Source organism: Topomyia yanbarensis, chromosome 3, assembly GCF_030247195.1.
Source record: "Topomyia yanbarensis strain Yona2022 chromosome 3, ASM3024719v1, whole genome shotgun sequence".
Taxonomy (NCBI): domain Eukaryota; kingdom Metazoa; phylum Arthropoda; class Insecta; order Diptera; family Culicidae; genus Topomyia; species Topomyia yanbarensis.
In genome coordinates this window covers 56,867,300-56,885,045 of record NC_080672.1, presented here as the reverse complement: position 1 = coordinate 56,885,045, position 17,746 = coordinate 56,867,300, and the positions used below count along the sequence as shown (strand labels likewise).

Sequence of the window (17,746 nt, the reverse complement as noted above, 5' to 3'; positions counted from 1 at the left end):
AGATACTTTGCTGAAGTAACTAACCCTCCAGGCTATATAAGGCGCTACAGGTTTTGAACGTCGAAAGTAGCATTCTGTCCCACTGTGCGACGCCGATCATGGTTAACGTCCAGGGCGGCAACACACAGTATGTGGTTTGGAGACTAGTCCGCTAAACGAAATGCGAAAGGCTATTCGAGAGCTGAAAAACGGTAAGCCCGGTGCGAACCCTCTATCTTGATGAAAGAACTCGAACTCATTGTCGCCTATAAAATACGTTCCCGTGTTCTGTTTAGCAAAATTGAGCTTGTTAGCTAAATCCTTTATCGGGGGAACCAAAGCCGTGTTTTGAGAAAGACGATGGATCAGATATTTACCCTACGACAAATTCTGAAAAAAATCGGGAATGCAACTTGGGGACTCATTTTGTTAGTGAATTTCAAGGCAGCGTTGAATTCAGTAAACTGAAACAAACTGTAGCAGATGATGCTTGAATATGGCTTTCCGACAAAACTGATTAAGCTGATTCGTACGATGCTGGATAGATCAGAAGCAAGCTTCAAAATAGTCGGTGAGACATCCGACTCATACTGGAGGTCAAACAGTGTCCCCACATAAAATTTCATCACAGGAAAAACGCGGTGGAAACTTATCGATCCTTTTCAAACTTTCAGACAATAAAATGTAACACTCAGTAAGCTTTTGGCATTATGTCATTCAACTTTACTACCATAACCGTACACTCGCACCTTACACTTAACTCCACTCATTAGGTTCTGTACAACATCTGGCTCTAGCTTCTTCTGTATGGAAACCCATATTTTCTTCATGTATTCCTCAGATTTAACCTTCTTGGGATGCTTCCGTAGTGCCTGCTTCATAATTTCCCATTATTTTTCGATTTGCCTTAGCTCCAGTGCGTTGGGGGGTTCGTATCCTTGGGTACGAAAGGGGCCCCCTTTGCTTCGTACCACTCCAGGACATCATTTGAATAGTGACACGAAGCTAGATCCGGCGTAGGACACTCGTGTCGTTTTGACAGCGGAAGCAGACACTCCTTAAGGTAGATCTCCCCGTTTACAGTCTCGGTAGTCACGAATGGTGCACTCTGTTTGCCACATGAGCAGATAGCTTGCCAAATCATATATTTATTGGTAAACTTTGAAAGTCTCTGTTTGCTTACTTCCTCCGGAACATCAAACTTGAGTTCGGCGGTGAAAAATAGTAGCCCCGGCAGCTGCTGGAAATCCGCCTTGACGTAAGTCTTATCGTCTATGACGAGAAAATGAGTCATCGTCAGCATCTGGGTGTACCACTTCCGGGCCCGTGACTTTCCCACCATATTTTGCACAAAGTCGCGATTTGGAACCTTCTGCACTTCGTCCTGGTCGTTGGCTCTCTGAACAAAGTACAGATTAAGCTTTTTGGCCACATCCCTGACCGAAGCATTGAGATCCCGACCAGAAACACATAACAAAAAGATTTCAAAACTATATCTTGCTTTGTTACTTGTTACAAATTTCTGTTATTTAAACTACTAACGAGATCCTATTTATAACACAATGTGTTACGAAAATTGCATTCTGTTATAATCTTGGTATTTCATTCTGATCGGGATTCCACTTAAACGCTTTCACTACACGCTTGACATCCTGAACACTAACAGAACATCCATTCTGACCGCATTTCTCTTCCCGTTCGATACTCTAGCGTTTGGTGGTAACGTGTAATCACACGACGCACCGTTGAGTGCACGATTCCGAGATGTTTTCCGATGTCCCGATGAGAGAGTTGAGAATTTTCCGAATTTGCGCAAAATCAATTCGCGATGTTGCGTTTCGGGTGACGCCATTTGTTACGAAAAACTTACAGCGATAACAATACAGCGTAAACAATACACGCTAAACTATTTCTACCCAAAGTTTAAAGAGAAAATACCTAATGGATTTTTTTCTACAGCGTTTTTTTCGTGATGTAATTCATTGTATACAACACTCAAAATATTTTGTTGCGTAATATTTTTCTAGGACGCTTAATACCAAATATTATTTGAATTTTATTCAAATTGTGAGGCTGTCAGACTCCCACTCTTCTCTGTTTCCAGTGCTCAAATCAAAATGAAGTAATAGTGTGCTAGCACGTCCAAAGTTATCAGAGCCGGTTCAGCCGTTGTTCGATTGATTTCAATTCTTCGAATCCAATCGTTTCAAAATTAATTCACCGCGCAAAAAAAAATTTGAATTTGGTTTTGTCCTTTCTTTGGGGATAAAGAATTTGCGATATTGCTCAATATCGCCACTTTTCAGAGATTTCGATAGTGAATGCGTCTTCTTACTAGTTTTCTTCTTCATTGGTGTCTGTGGGTAAAGCTCACGAAAATTTTCTCTATTCGGTTCCATCATATCAGGAATGCTGTACCGATATTGTGTGGAAGATGAGTCGAGGCAGAAAGTTTTACGATCTTTGCGAATATGGATAACGACAAAATCATTCGATAACCTACACGATCTGATGTTTTTTAGCCCGCCTGTTGTCTCGGATTCAATGAACGCTTCAATAAAATTCGACGAACTCTCCAACAACAAAATGAAATTAAATTAAGTTTGTGTGTCGAATTCATCTCGTCAGTAACTAGCACCAAGTTAGACGGTGTATCTAAACTAGCACTAGCTAGACGCAAAAAAATCTAAACACTGACACATGTGAATGCCTAAAGACACTGGCTTGTCCTGAGTGATGTCCCGGAAAGGAAAGACAGAAGCTTTGGTTTGCTGACGAGAAGGCGAAAATGAATTCTTGTGTTTTGGATAGGGAAACAAACGCATGACTTCAAATATGGGCGCGTCCGTTACTTTTTTCATTAATCGTGAAATCGCCCAAGTGTTTATGTAGGGCAATTAGCCACTCATAACTATCTAATAGCATGGTTGGATGGATAAAGTGTTAGTTAGTGAGGTGCCCGCTCATTTTTCAATGTCAGCAAACTTTTTTGTCTATAGCGTATTGGTCACCAATACACTAATACCGCTTATACATAGACAAAATTAGATTTTTTCCGTTTCTTCCATTAGATGCAATTTTCGCACATCACCATAACTCTTGCAATTTAAGATAGTCATATTTACATGAATACAAGTGATTCTTACTGGGTTTGTTTTGGGTGTAGTGCTAGTTTAGATATACCGTTTACTTGGCCCCAAGTTGGTGCTAGTTACTGATGAGGTTTCGAGCCATTTGGCCAAAAATCATTAGGCCGAATACTGTTAGACCGAATGGGTCATCAGGCCGAATGCCATTAGACCGAATGGGTCATCAGGCCGAATGCCATTAGACCGAATGAGTCATTAGGCCGAAAGCCATTAGACCAAATGAGTCATTAGGCCGAATGCGTCATCAGGCCGAATGGGTCATAACACGGAATGGTCACTAGACTTAATGACATGATTTTCAATACCTCTGAGCTGATTTGACTCCAAGAACCAAATATATTGCCTTTATTAGACCTAACGTAAGGCCTCTGATATAGTGGACCGTAGCAAGCATCAGTAGAAACCTTTCCTGTCATGACGCATTGTACTGGATTGAAGTGTTTACTGAGAGCCTGGAAAACTCAATTGTTTCTTTATTTGTTGTACCACCACCAACAGACCCCTCGGTCCCAATGGAGGTTGCTTAAACTAATTACATTTTAGGATAGACACTGGTTTTTATCGAATTCCTGGTCAGGTTGAAGTAAAAAGCCGTCACCAAACTGTTAAAAACATGCTAAAGTCCGGTAACAGCGCTCTGGAGCGCATAGTTGGATTCGCAGAAGAGAGTTATTGCGTAGAGCACGAACACGAGCTTGAAGATCCAGGCGTCCGAGTCAGTCCGAGACGAACAGGGCTCGAGCGCAGTCCCTCCGGATGCTTAGAGTATCGAGCTGTAAACTGACAACGGTTTTCGTAGCTCGGCAGCTGAAATTTGTTTTGCCAAGGAAGATGTCGGAGGGCAAAGCGTATGAACCGGCGTTGGACGGCTTCGATTCTGTCAACGCCATTCTGGTAGTAGGGGTTCCAAACAGCAAAACAATATTCTAGTGTTGAGCGGACCAACGCGCAATAGAGCGATTTTAAACAGTATACGTCCCTAAAGTTTTTCGCTATTCAGAAGATGAACCCACGCTGTCCTGATGCCTTATCCACAATGGATGATGTATGTGATTGGAACGTTAGTGCCGAATCCATGATGACTACGAGATCCTTGATGTGAGAGTGTCTTGGAATACTCGAGTTGAAGAAATGGTACTTAAACTGAATCGGAAGGCGTTTCCGCGTGAACGTAGCGATTGATCATTTCCTCGGGTTTAAAAACATTCTGTTTAGATCACACCACGTACTAAAGCTTTCTAGTTCACTCTGAAGAAACTCGGCATCGTATTTATCCCGTTTTTTGTCGAAAAATTTTCATGTCGTCTGCGAAAGAAAGGCGGGGTCCTTGTAATTTGATGTTGATGTCATTAAAGTAAAGGAGGAATATCACTGGACCGAGATAGCTTCCTTGTGGGATGCCGGATGTAGCGAAGATTGATGCAGATACAGTCCTTAATCCTGATTTGGAGCTGCCTTCCATCGAGGTAGGAACGGAACAAGCGCAAGAGTTGTCCATGAATACCGCGTTTGTCCAGCTTCGCTATTGCGATATCATGTTGGCACATTTCCTTAGTGTCGGTACCTAAAACTCCAATGACATGCAAGATGGTAACCAGGATTCTTTTCGCTGCTCGTTCACATATTTCCAAAACGACTTAGGCTTAGATTTCAGTTGACGGTCGACGTTTCGCTGGTGTCTAAAGTAGGCGCGTCAGCTTTGCTGCTGGTATTCGTGGTTGAGTTGAAAGTAGTGGTTTCGTAATGCAAGTATCTTATGTTTCGAGAATTTTTTAAATTTGGTATTTTTAAATCGACGGTTGATTGCCAGGAAGGGTGTTGATTGGTACTGATTGTTCGTTTGAGCACATCACGGTCGATTAGATAGTTAAGAATATTAGAAAACGTCATCGCTGCTTCGTTCGCGTCGTCATTTTTAAGATTTTCGTCCACACAGCGTGCTAACGATGCTGTCGCAGTCAGCGTTTTTAAAATCGTAGACGATAGAGCTTAAGATGTCTTCAAAATCCACTCCTAGGTTACCAACGAGTGCAAGATGTAGTGGGGAATGATGGCGCACATGCTGGACTAAATGAGTCGGAGCGGCGCAGCAGTACGGAGCGTAGTCCCGGGCACTTACAAAGCAGAGGTCCAATGTACGTCAATTCTCGCTGATGACATTATTAATTTGCCGAATAGTTGCGCTACTGTAGTTGTCCAAGATGCAACTGGCATTGTTGATAAGCACAGATTTTTCGAATCGTACAAATCAATTACTTGCCTGGCACCACATCAAGCCAGGTAAGTTGAAGTCACCCAGTATAATAATATCATCAGATCGAGGTGATGAAAGAAACGGAGGAAAGATGTACATCGATCAGGCTGAAATCACGAATTCTGTCAGGTGAAAAATACACGACACACCGCTCATCGTTAATCAGTCGGGCTTTTATACCATGACGAACGGCGATGAGTACACCACCACCTGATGTCTTAGCTGTTGAGGGCATTGCGGTCACAGCGGGAGACATCGGGAATGTTGAACCAAACACCTGGCGAGACAGAGTACCGACAAGCCACGTTTCGATTAAGGCCATGACGCGTCATAACAGCAGTCCGTGGTCGCGAGCAAATAGCTGTCCGTTGATGAATTTAAGCCACCAACATTCTGGTAGTAAATCTCGATGTTATTGGATGACGGATCAGGTTCAGCAGAGAGCGAATCAACTGCGTCGCGCCCCAAAATGCGACGATCGTTGTCGATTGTGTATTATTCCTTCTTTAAATCAGGTGTATTATTCCTTCTTCAATTCATTCTAATTTTCCAGCATTTTCCCGTCTTATTCACAACGGTAGCGAAGTCAAAAAGTTGTCTATCTGAAGGCGACTAGGACAGTAGGCCGAATGAACATTAGGCCGAAGAAAAAACCAGTTCGAAGCCACTGAGAATACGACGAACGAGATGGCCGGCGGCCCCTCGCAAGCAAACCTGTGATCCATTTGTTTGTCCAGATTACTCAAACATTGGTTTTTTTTAATTAATTTAAGTTCGATGGAGCGGAGCAATGTCGAACAGAATCCGATTTGAAGCGAGCCACATCAAGCAACATTTTTAATTACTAATCCGTTACGCCAGTAAATATGCAGCGAGAAAGATGAGGTTCTAAACATTATTATTCCAAGTTAAAAAAAAATCTCAAAAATGCAAGCTTAATTGAAAACTGATCATTCTTTTGAATCTTGTTTTCAGTTCCTAATGGTCATTCGTCCTAATCACCATTCGAATTTCGTCGATTCAGCCTAATATCCTTCGACTGAATGACGTTCGACCTTAAGGCCTAATAACCCAGCATCATCAGAAAGCGTTCGATTAACCGATTAATTCAACGGATCACTGCGTTACGGCTTGCGTATTGTTGATTTTGGATGATGCAAGATTTGTAACTGAAGGTATCACAATTGTGTATTTTTTTTCGAGTTATTGAACATTACCTGTTCTTTTTGCATTTTGAAAAATTTGTTGTTTTCAGTCGACAATGATAAAAAAATTGTACTACTCAATCGAACTACCGAAATGGATAGATTCAAATATTCATGCCATCGAAAGATTTTGAAACAATTAATCATGTGGAATTTGGCCCAATCCGGATGTTCCGAGCCATGACTGAATGAATTTCAGATCGCTTGATCATGGGCCGCCAGTCGTAAGGTCCTTTTTAGGCTAGATGCGTACGCATTTCACTCGATTGCATACAGTCAACGAAGGCGAGGACTGCTTCAGAGTTGATGAGCCCTTCCAGGTGCTCCCCCCCCCCTCTCTCTCTCTCTCTCTCTCTCTCTCTAATGAGCCATTCGGCCGAACGACCAATTCGACCTAATGACCCACTCGGCCTAATGATCCATTCGGCTTAATAACCCATTTGGCCTAACGGTATTCCGCCGAACGACATTTCGCCTACCGAATCATTAAAATCAAACTTAATTAAAGTTAGTCCTTGTGCCACTATTGCGCAAACAGGTTTTATATAATTTTTCTCATTGCTACGAGGGGAGAGGCTGTTTATAAATAAAATATAAATTAACGGCCCTAAGTGACTTCCTTGTGTGATACTTCATCGAATAATGGTGAAATGTCAAAATATATAGCATCAGTTTATCGACGCTCCTCAACAACGGGGACTAAGATGCTAGTTGTATAGGTACATCGTCAAATTTGAAGTGGTGTAGCGTTGACTCACAATCGGGTGCATCCTTTTACAAATATTGGAGGCAAGCAATCGGGACCTGGTCCTTTCAATGCATCGACACTGGATGGAGCCCTCAACAACTTGGCTTCACCCTGTGTTCAAGTAGTGGGAAACTGATATTGTACGATGGCAATGTTTCAATGTACTCTTGTGGTGGAGAGAATGAGTTGTCGAATACCTCGCGTGAAAGTGTTCTGCCTAAAGGTGTACGGCCACCGATACAAATTGAGCGCTGATATCTGCTCACAAACTGTGGAAGGCTGTTTTGAACAAGACCAGTGCACTCACCGAAGGCGCTGTTCCGGGCAGTCTCGTATTGAAGTTCAATTTGGTGAAGCACAGCTTTGTCATCGTTGATCTTGTGAGTGACGGAAATCGTTGATTTCGGAGGGTGTTGCATAAACGACGAAACTTGACAAAGACAAAAGACTTCATAAAAACTCATGCTAGACTGAATGGCGGATCCAAAGTGGCATTGGATCAGAGCACCTTTATAGCATCATTCGATGCTACTTTAAGCTGTTGTCAACTCCTATTCGATAGTTTTCACGAAGCCACCCGCGTTACGGGATGATAAAACCAAACTGGTGTCGATCAAGGCTAAGTTTTCTTCTTGTAGGGTATCGAATGTCTTATTGGAATGACAGAATCCTCATTATATGAACATTACAGTAATACAGGGCTGATTGATGGATCTTGGAATACGGGTTATTGAAATGTCAATTGAGCTAGCACCAAGCATAGTCACTAGAGTGACAGGACAAAAATTACCCCTATCGGCCCACCCCTGAGTCGATTTCTAGTCCCACCAGGAGTACTTGTTCCAATTTTAAAGCAAATCGGACAAGTCCAGCTACCGGACCAACGCGCCTGAAGTTTGTATGAAATTTTTCGACAATTTACATGGAGAAAACCCACTAACTCGCATTTTTGCCGCTACGTGGCACTGTATGCATCGTATTATCACTGTAAGTGAAAATAAGAAAGATAATTTAATTGTCTACAATTTTGTCGAAGACTGCTAGTGAATCCAGCTTTAGTAAAAGAAGTTATTAAATTTTTAGCGAATTTTAATAACTTCTTTTAACAAAGCCGAATTGACTAACAGTCTTCGACAAAGTTGTAGACAATTAAATTATCTTTCTTATTTTCACTTACAGTGATAATACGATGCATACAGTGCCACCTAGCGGCAAAAATGCGAGTTAGTGGGTTTTCTCCATGTAAATTGTCGAAAAATTTCATACAAACTTCAGGTGAGTTGGTCCGGTAGCTAGACTTGCTTCAAATCCTGGTGGGACTAGGAATCGAATCAGGGGTGGACCGATTGAGTTTTCAGAAATTCATTATATTTCTGGGCAGTCTAATAGTTACTGTACAAAGTTTTTTGCTTGGGCGTAAGCACAAACACATATTTTTCTGAAAATCTCTATCCGTCAGTGTGAGATAGGATGGATAACACACACACACCTACAAGAAGTTTTTGGGACAAAGTGAACTAATCAATTACGGTTTTAACATGGAAAAGCTGGAAACTTTGTTAGTGGTATATAACGGGCAAACAGATCGATAGCATAGGGGTTTGAGCAATGGGCCGGAGTCCCGAGGGTTGCAGGTTCTAATCCTGGTTCTGAGGGGATTTTTTATATAATTGCTTTGGTTCACCATTTCGATCTGTCTACCTCTTTCAATGTCACCAAAAAATCTTAAATAAGGTATTGACACTTACGTCAAAACCCAAAATAATGAATTCATTGTCGCACTCGAACGGAGCGTTCGCGCCCGGCATACCTCTGGGTATGACGTTAACTGGGTAAGGGACCAGAAATCGACGGTCCCCATTAGCTCTGTCACCCACCGAAGTACGACATACATCAGACGATAATAAAAACTCCGGCTTTGGTGTCTAGCGGGGGGATGAAATAGATCACATGTGTTGGCTGGCAAAGGCGATTCTGTGTGATCTCTCTCTAGAGGCAGTGGTACGATTACTGCCTCCAATGGGATAATTATGTGTTCCTCCTGGAACGTCACCATAACCTAAGGATAGCATCAGAGTGTGTAAATTGGGCCGAAGTCCCAAGGGTTGTACGTTCGAATCCTGCTTCTGGGGAGAATTTTATTCACATAATTGCTTTCGTTCAATTCACCATTTCGATTTGTTTTCTCCATTAGATACCATAAAAGTCTTAAATAAGGGCACTTACGTCAAACACCCAAAAAAAATCACGTAATTGAACAACAATTTCGCCTTGAAAATTTGAATCTGTGGACCCAAAGATTCATCCAAATCAAAAAGGGTCGTGCTTAATTTGGGCTATTTCTGTCAAATTTTGCCTGGGCATAATTCCACATAATGCGCGTAAGTGCCTCTGCTTACGAATCCTTTCTTTCATGTCCCGTCATAAAATGGTAAATAATGAAAAGATTAATTTCCACCCACCAGTTAAGACAAAGGCTATAATGAGGATTTTGTATCACCTAACAGTCATGTACGTATATGTATATGTATATGAACCGCAAATTCGAAAACACTTCAAACTGAAACAATGATAACAAACCAAAATCTCTAATCAATAGAATTTAGTCATTCCCCCGTCCCAACACCTACCTGTCGCATAAGCCGGCTCGATTTCCTCCTCGGAGCAAAGCTGCGGCGGCGGCGGTGGCACTATCGGTATCTGCACCGGTATCGGAAGCGGCATCCGGTCGTAGTGTGAACACTCCACGTACTCCAGCCCACCGCCCTGGCTGCCACCGTGCAGGCTGGCACCGCACATCATCCCCACACTACCGCCACCGATGCTGCCCCGTCCTCCACCACCCCCACCACTGCTACCCGGTCCACCGCCCGGACTGGATCCGGATCCGGACCCGTGCGCCGATCCGGATCCGCCCGTCGAACCGGGACACGAACCCACCCGGCTCAGCGTCCGCGGTGTATCCGAGGTCGTCATGTAGTGGTGCGTGTGCGGATGGGGATGAGGTACCGCATAGTCGCCCGTATCGCGCAGAGAGGTTCCCCGCGTTAGTGTATTCCCGGCCGATTGGATCGAGGGAACGGTTGCCCGGCAGATGATGTCCGAGAGATGGTTGGCCTTGACGTGAAAGAATTGAAAGCTGAACATTTGCTAATCCGGCGACAACAACAACAATAACAACAACCACAGCAGTGCAGATGTACTTTTTTTGTCTTCCTGCAAATGCTATACAACTAAGCGATGTTGCATAGCAGTTATGAAAGCCTCCCACCAGCATCGAATGAGGTTGGAAATGGGATGCATGAAAAGTCATTGCTATAGTCCAATGATAAATTAATGTAAGCCGGCAGGGATTGAAATTGCGTGGAACTTCAAATCGGTGGGTTGTCGAAACCCGATCACGCAAATCCAATCCCTGCGGGAGGGAAAGAAACAAAAGCTATCCTGCGGTGATCACCACACATCGATCTACCTGTGGACTATCAAGTGACTGTCTACGTGAGTACGTGCAGACGGGAGTGCAGGGCAGATCCGGCGGTAGTTGCTCGATGAACTGCGGACTGTGGCAAGGACTGTGGCACGGACTGATGCAGGCTTGCTGTTGATGTTGTGGTTGCTGTTGTTGCGGAAGCGGTTGCGGCGGAAGTGGCGGTGGCGATGGATCGGCCGCCGCCTGTGGACAACTGTTGAGACACTGGGCTGACGCCTGGTGCTGGGATTGGACCACCATTGGATTATACTGCTGGTAGCTCTGATGGTTCTGGTGGTTCTGATGGTTCTGATAGGGAAGCGGCGGCTGTGGCTGTTGGGTGTTTCGCCGCGGGGACCTTCCCCGATCGACGGCCGTCGCACTCCAGTAACCCCAGGCCATCTTTTAGGCTCACACAGCTGAGCTCGGAACGGAACGAGCGCGGCTGAATGACGAATGAAACCGACAGTCAGACGGAGCACCGTCGCACCAAAGAGGGGGCACCTTAACTGTTAACTTTGTGGCACTTTTCTTTCTTTTCTCGGTTCACTATCGCTCGGATTGAACGCACACAGTTTTCACTACCGATGGTTTCTTTTGCTGCAGAACTTGGTGGTGCTATCAGTTGGGATGGAAGGATGGATCTGCTATGTTCTGTTTTCTCGGTATATAAGAAGCGTACTCTTCTTTTTGCTTTGCAGAAATTGAATTAAGCGCTGAACTTCTGTAATGAAAGGAAATTCGAGCTGCTGAGTGGGTGAATTTGGGTGTCGCGTGGGAGGTTAAGAAAGTTTGTGAATTTTGAAATTTCGACGGAGATTGTACAGATGAAAAGAAGCAATTGTCGGAATGCTCTGGCTCAGCATTCCGACAATTGATTTGTACGAATTTTATCACCGCATTTTTCAATTTCAAAATGCAACAATCAACGATGAAAAACTTTCAGCTCCCTCACCACTAACACAAGATATTCGCGCGAAGGATGGAAACCAAAGAAAAAATACCTTGATTTTTATTAAAATGTCCATTTTTACCCAAGAATGTTGTTATACAAAGTTGCACAAACTACTGCTAATCACATTTACCAAGTTTCCGATCCTCACTTTTTTACGACCAACCTCGAGGCTGTCAATGTCGGATTAGGTACGAAAAACATACAGTGGTAGCTGTTTATCCTAAATGATAAATATAAAAACTCTATATTGTTTTCAACATTTCAACCGAGGACTAGACTGGAGAGTACAGAGACAAGAAAAAAAATGACACTCATCGGGCCATTCCAAGTCCTATCAGATGTGTTTAATCCAAATTAGATCCAAATCGAACAACTCTAGCTAGGGATCAACAATAAATGACGTAGCATTATATGGAGAAGGGGGAATTTTGCATTTTGTGATGATGTGTGACGACGGGGGGATAGGGGGTCATGTCAGGCTACGTAGCTTTTTTAAAGGGGAACAACTAACATCGATTTTTTTATAAAAATTACCGGGACAGGGGGAGAGTTACCGTCAAGCTACGTAATTACCAGGGGGTCTTTAGAAGTTTGTGACGAAATGCTACGATGGGGGAGGGGGGTGTTAAAAATTACTCAAAAATGCTACGTCATTTATGGATGGTGCCCTACCGGACCAACGCGTTCGTAGTTTGTATGGGATTTTCCGTCAACTTACACGAAGAAAGCCCTCCACCTTAATTTTCACCGCTAGGTGGTACTGTATGCATCAGTTTATCACAGCAAGTGGAAATAGGAAAGATTATTTCATTGCCTACAACTTTGTCGAAGACTGCTGATCAATCCTACTTCGTTGGTAGATGTTATTAAGTTTTTAATGGAGTAATCTCTGAGTCAGTTTTACAAGGGGCCTAACAGCGCATGGTGGAAAATCAGGACACAATTCCCTTGAATATTATTTATTCCAAAATATTGGTTTAGCTAAATAGTAAGTTTGAAATGATTGTAGTATATAATACGAGTCATCTTTCAACTAGAAAATTTTAGTTCTACATTCCACCACATAGAGGGCACCAACACTAACTTTTCAACGTAAAAAGATATAAATTTGGTGTCTTCTACAAAGTTGTAGAACAAGCCGTCTCCAGTAATTCTTGTGAACCTATTTATGTTGTTTCTTTAAAAGTTAGTGTTCAGCTAAGCCACCCTATTAGTTCGCAAAAAATAAAGTTGGTGGGAATCGAACACCGATTCTCCATCATGGCCCCTTGAAAAACTGACTCAGACATCACTTAATTTAAAGTTTAATAACTTTTCCTAAGGAAGTTGATAAACTCATACCTACAATGCACAGTGGTCCATAATGTGAATTTAGCAGGAATTTTAACTTTTTGCTAAAATTAAATGACCCAGCCTGACAATATGCTTGGTAAAGTCGTTGTACTTTGCAAGGCCCTTCATTTTGTTTAAACAGAAGGTGAGGTGGTTCTAATTTTAGCAAAATTTAAATTGAACTTTTTACAGGGTAGAGATAGAGTTTGACTGTCTTCGATGAAGTTGTAGAGCAACACGTTTTAGACAAATTTTTCGCAGACACGCAAGCTCTAGCTCTTATACTTTCCATTGCACGAGAAATCCAAATTTAAGCGTTAGGGTGTTCCTTAAAAACAGTTTTTTTTTCTTCTAAAGCTTTTGTAGTTTATATTTTACACTAACGCACCCTTTGGATAACTTGAATATTACACGGTGCTACAAAAAAAAGAATGTACTTTTAAAGTGGTCTGTTAAAGGTTGTACACCCAGGTTTTTGTTACGCGGGGGATAGGTAGCGCGTGAAAATCCGCGTTAATTGGAAAATCCGCGTAAAAAACCGCGTTAATTGGAAAATCCGCGTAAAAAAACGCGTTAATTCGAAATTCCGCGTAAAAAAAACTCTCAGCAAAAGACTTGGAATATTTTTGGAAGTTTTTTTTGCGTGAATTTCGCAATTAACACGGTTTTTGCAAAAAATATTCTAAGTCCTTTTGAATGCAAAAGACTTAGAAGATTTTCGGAAAGATGGAAGAGACGGGTCTGGAAGACTCCTTATGGCCCACACTCCAACAATATGGGTATTTTCGGAATGGTATTGAAGAGTAGGTGCCAGAAATTGATATTTGACGCCCTTTTGAAATCAAAGATGGCGACTTCCGGTTTAGCGAAATTCGCTATAACCCAATCAATATGGATATTTTCGGAATGGTCTTGAGAAGTAAGTGCCAGAAATTGCTCTTTGACGCCATTTTTAATTATCAAAGATGGCGACTTCCGGTTTAGCGAAATTCGCTATAACCCAATCAATATGGATATTTTCGGAATGGTCTTGAAGAGTAAGTGCCAGAAATTGATCTTTGACGCCATTTTGAAATCAAGGATGGCGACTTCCGGTTCAGTGAAATTCGCTGTAACCCAATCAATATGGGTGTTTTCGGAATGATCTTACGAGTAGGTGACAGAAATAAATAAATCTGCATCTTTCCCGCAAGGTTTTCCATGAATATTTACTTTTGGCGCCATTTTCAAATCCCAAATGGCGACTTCCGGCTTAGCGAGATTCTCTACAACTCAATCAACGTACGAGTAGCAGACAAACGGTTGGCGTCATTTTAAAATCCTAGATGGCGACTTCTGGTTTACCGAAATTCCCGCATGAAAAATTTGGGCAATCATCTAAATCACCCTCAAATATAAGATCTAATCATAAACCAGCAAAATGCAAAATATTTTTATGTGTTCATCCAGGAAAGTGTGGCGAGATGAAAGAGGTGTGAGTTGGGGGTTTGAATTTATTCAAATTAAACATGTTGCTTAAATTTAAGTAAATTCAACTGCTTAATTAAAACTATTTGTACTACAACTTCAACTTCCAAAAATACCAATATTGATTGGGTTATGGCGAATTTCGCGAAATCTGAAATCGCCATCTAGGATTTAAAAATTGCGTCAAAAATCAATTTTTGGCACCTACTCGTTAAGATCATTCCAAAATACTCAAAATGGCGTCAAACATCGATCTTTGGCTACTACTCGTCAAGACCATTCCGAAAATACCCATATTGATTGAGTTATAGCGAATTTCGCTAAAACAGAAATCGGCACCTTGGATTTCAAAATGGCGTCAAACATAAATTTCTAGCACCTACTTGTCAATACCATTCCGAAAATACCCATATTAATTGGGTTATAGCGAATTTCGCTAAACCGAAAGTCGCCATTTTTTATTTCAAAATGGCGCCAAAAATCAATTTCTGGTACCTACTCTTCAAGACCACTCCGAAAAAACCCATATTGTTGGGGTGCGGGCCATAAGGAATCTTCCAGACCCGTCTCTTCCATCTTTCCGAAAATCTTCTAAGTCTTTTGCATTCAAAAGGACTTAGAATATTTTTGCAAAAACCGCGTTAATTGAAAAATCCGCATAAAAAAACCGCGTTAATTGGAAGATCCGCGTAAAAAAACCTCGTAAAAAAACCGCGCAAAAAACCTGGGTGTACATCTCGTCAAATACAACACAAAACCACGTTTGATCAATTTAACCCTCATAATCTTGAGGGCAAAAAAAATATTTTTCAGGACTTTGAGCACGAACAAATTTTTTACCCGGTCATTTTTCTACAGATTTTAAATTCTCTAAGTGTGTTGGAAAGAAGAAGAAATAACCTTTCCAACGGAATGCTATGTTTTGTACTTTTGTTAAAAGTACTATGCGGTTTCGGGACAACAATAAAGTACCCATTATTTTGCGATTTCTTCACTAAAAATATATGAAAATTGCTCTGCATTTTTATCAGGAAGCGTCTTTGTTTTAATAAACATTTAGGGAGCACATTTAATTCCGCACCCAACGTCCTATTTATGACCAAAATTCTCAACCAATTTTGGCAGAGTTATTAATTTTTTTCCAAATTAAAAAACCTGTTCGCATGAACTTTTAAGGGGACAGTCTCATAAAATCTTCAAAAAAAAAGTTTGTTCTATTACCTATACATTAGGGTGGGACAAAAATTAGATTCCTGCTCCGAGCAACTTTTTGGGTTACAGTTGGGTCCTAAAACAATCCTGCAAATTCGTAGCTCAATCCTTGAAACTATATTTTGGCGCCCAAGGTTTAAAGGTTACATGAGAATTTGTATGAGAAAATTGATTTTCACAAAATAATTCCTTCAAGAGTCTCCCATTACATCCTAAAAATAAATCAATATATGGTTTTAGTAGGGAAGTTAGCAGTCGATGTCTCGAAGAGCGCGAAACGATCTGACGCTTGTGGAAAAAGTTATTAAGCAGAAACCGATTGATGGTCTGACGGTTGATAAAATATTCATTTTTTCTAGCACCACTGCTGTTGGCTTTCGAATCATATGCAATGTTCTTTGACATTCTCTTATTGAGTCCAAATCAATGATCTGAGTTGTTTGGTTACTTCACAATAGTTTTTAGGAATAAAATTAGACTTCTTTTGTCCACAATAAGAGAAAGTTTAAAATTTTGAATATAATTCGACCATCAGCAGCAGTGATGCTATGAAAGTAGATTTTTTATCAATCGTCAAAGCATCAATCGGTGTCTGCTTAATAACTTTTTGCACAAGCGTCAGATCGTTTCGCGGTCTTCGAGACATTGTTTCACTGTTAAATTTCCTACTTAAACCACATATCGATTTATTTTTAGGCGGTAATGGGAGAAGGAATTATTTTGTGAAAATCAATTCACCCATACGAATTTCCATATAAACTTTAAGGCATGGGCGCAAAAATATAGTTTCGCCGATCGAGCTAAGAATTTGCAGGATTTTATTTTTTTCGTTTAGCCGTATCCCACTCTATTCTATACATTCAAAAGTATGTGTGTAAACTTTAAGCTTGAAATTGGAAAAAAAATAACGGAAGATATAATTATAGCATCTAATAGCGCAAAACAATACCTCACTAACCCCTTAAGAGTTCATGTGAGCAAGTTTCTAATTTGGAAAAAAATTAATAACTCCGCAATTTATCAACCGATTTTGATGATAAATAGGTCGTTGGATGCGAAATTAAATGCTCCCTCTAAAATTTTATTAAAACAAACACGCTTCTCTAGAAGATGTTGAGTAATTTTAATAATGTTCAAGGAAAAGAGGAAAATTATGGTTGTTTTCATATTGTTGACCCAAAACCGCATAGTATCTTTGACAAAAGAACATAACATAGCATATGGTTGAAAAGGTCATTTCTTCTTCTTTCCAGTACACTCAAAATATTTAAAATCGGTTGAAAACGACTGCATAAAAAAATTACAATGCCGAAAGTCCCGAAAAATAGTTTTTTTTAATAAATCAAGATTTTTCAAACATTCTCTTGTGTTGCATTTGGCGAGATCTACAACCTATACTAGGTCACTTGAAAAGTACAAAGTCACTGTAGCACCGTGTTATCCTTTGTCCTCAGAACAGTACATTTAGTCAATGTAAAAAAATGTCACGGGAGTTTTATCTTATGAAGAAATTAATGCTGAACACGAGTTTGTGTTGGTTTTTCAAAATTTTTGTTTTTGAAAAAATGCAGACATCAACATGAAACATACGCTTGGGGGCACACTAGGACAGCCATTTTGGGACACTATAGGTCACTACTATAATGTAAATTAGAGGTATTTTAAAAAGAAAATTGTGCGTACACAAACACAATTGCATCTGTTCAAGATGGTGCCAGTATTCGATCAGCCTCTAAACAATTCAAGGTTCCGTTCAAAACATTACGTGCTCGTGTGAAGGGAAAGCACTTGTCACTAACGAAACATGACTTAACAAAATAATGATGCAAGGTGTTGTTGAAGTAGATAATCCAAAAAGACAAAGTCGAAGTGTAAGCGTGATCGTCGCAACTACATGAGCTGGAATGCACAACTTCAATTCCACACTCTGGCGACGAGGAGTACACCAAAGACGTCATTCGCAAGTACAAAACGAG

The 17,746-nt window shown here is 41.1% G+C and overlaps 2 protein-coding genes across 5 annotated transcripts in view; one reads left to right on the top strand and one right to left on the bottom strand.

Annotated features, from left to right (window-relative positions):
* LOC131689679 (protein RER1) overlaps positions 1-17,746 on the top strand; it is a 291,551-nt gene that overhangs the window by 25,755 nt on the left and 248,050 nt on the right. The gene's annotated exons all lie outside the window — the stretch shown is intronic.
* The window catches only part of LOC131689676 (atypical protein kinase C), a 481,953-nt gene that overhangs the window by 380,849 nt on the left and 83,358 nt on the right, over positions 1-17,746 (bottom strand). For all 4 annotated transcript variants that reach the window (XR_009305444.1, XR_009305445.1, XM_058974925.1 and 1 more), the window contains exons 2-3: positions 10,808-11,528; positions 9,966-10,452 (exon numbers count right to left, since the gene is read on the bottom strand). Coding sequence is in view for 2 of the 4 variants with exons in the window: in XM_058974925.1 (XP_058830908.1) it covers positions 9,966-10,452; positions 10,808-11,206 (886 nt within the window). In the remaining 2 variants the exon portion in view is untranslated. The remainder of the gene's footprint in view (positions 1-9,965; positions 10,453-10,807; positions 11,529-17,746) is intronic.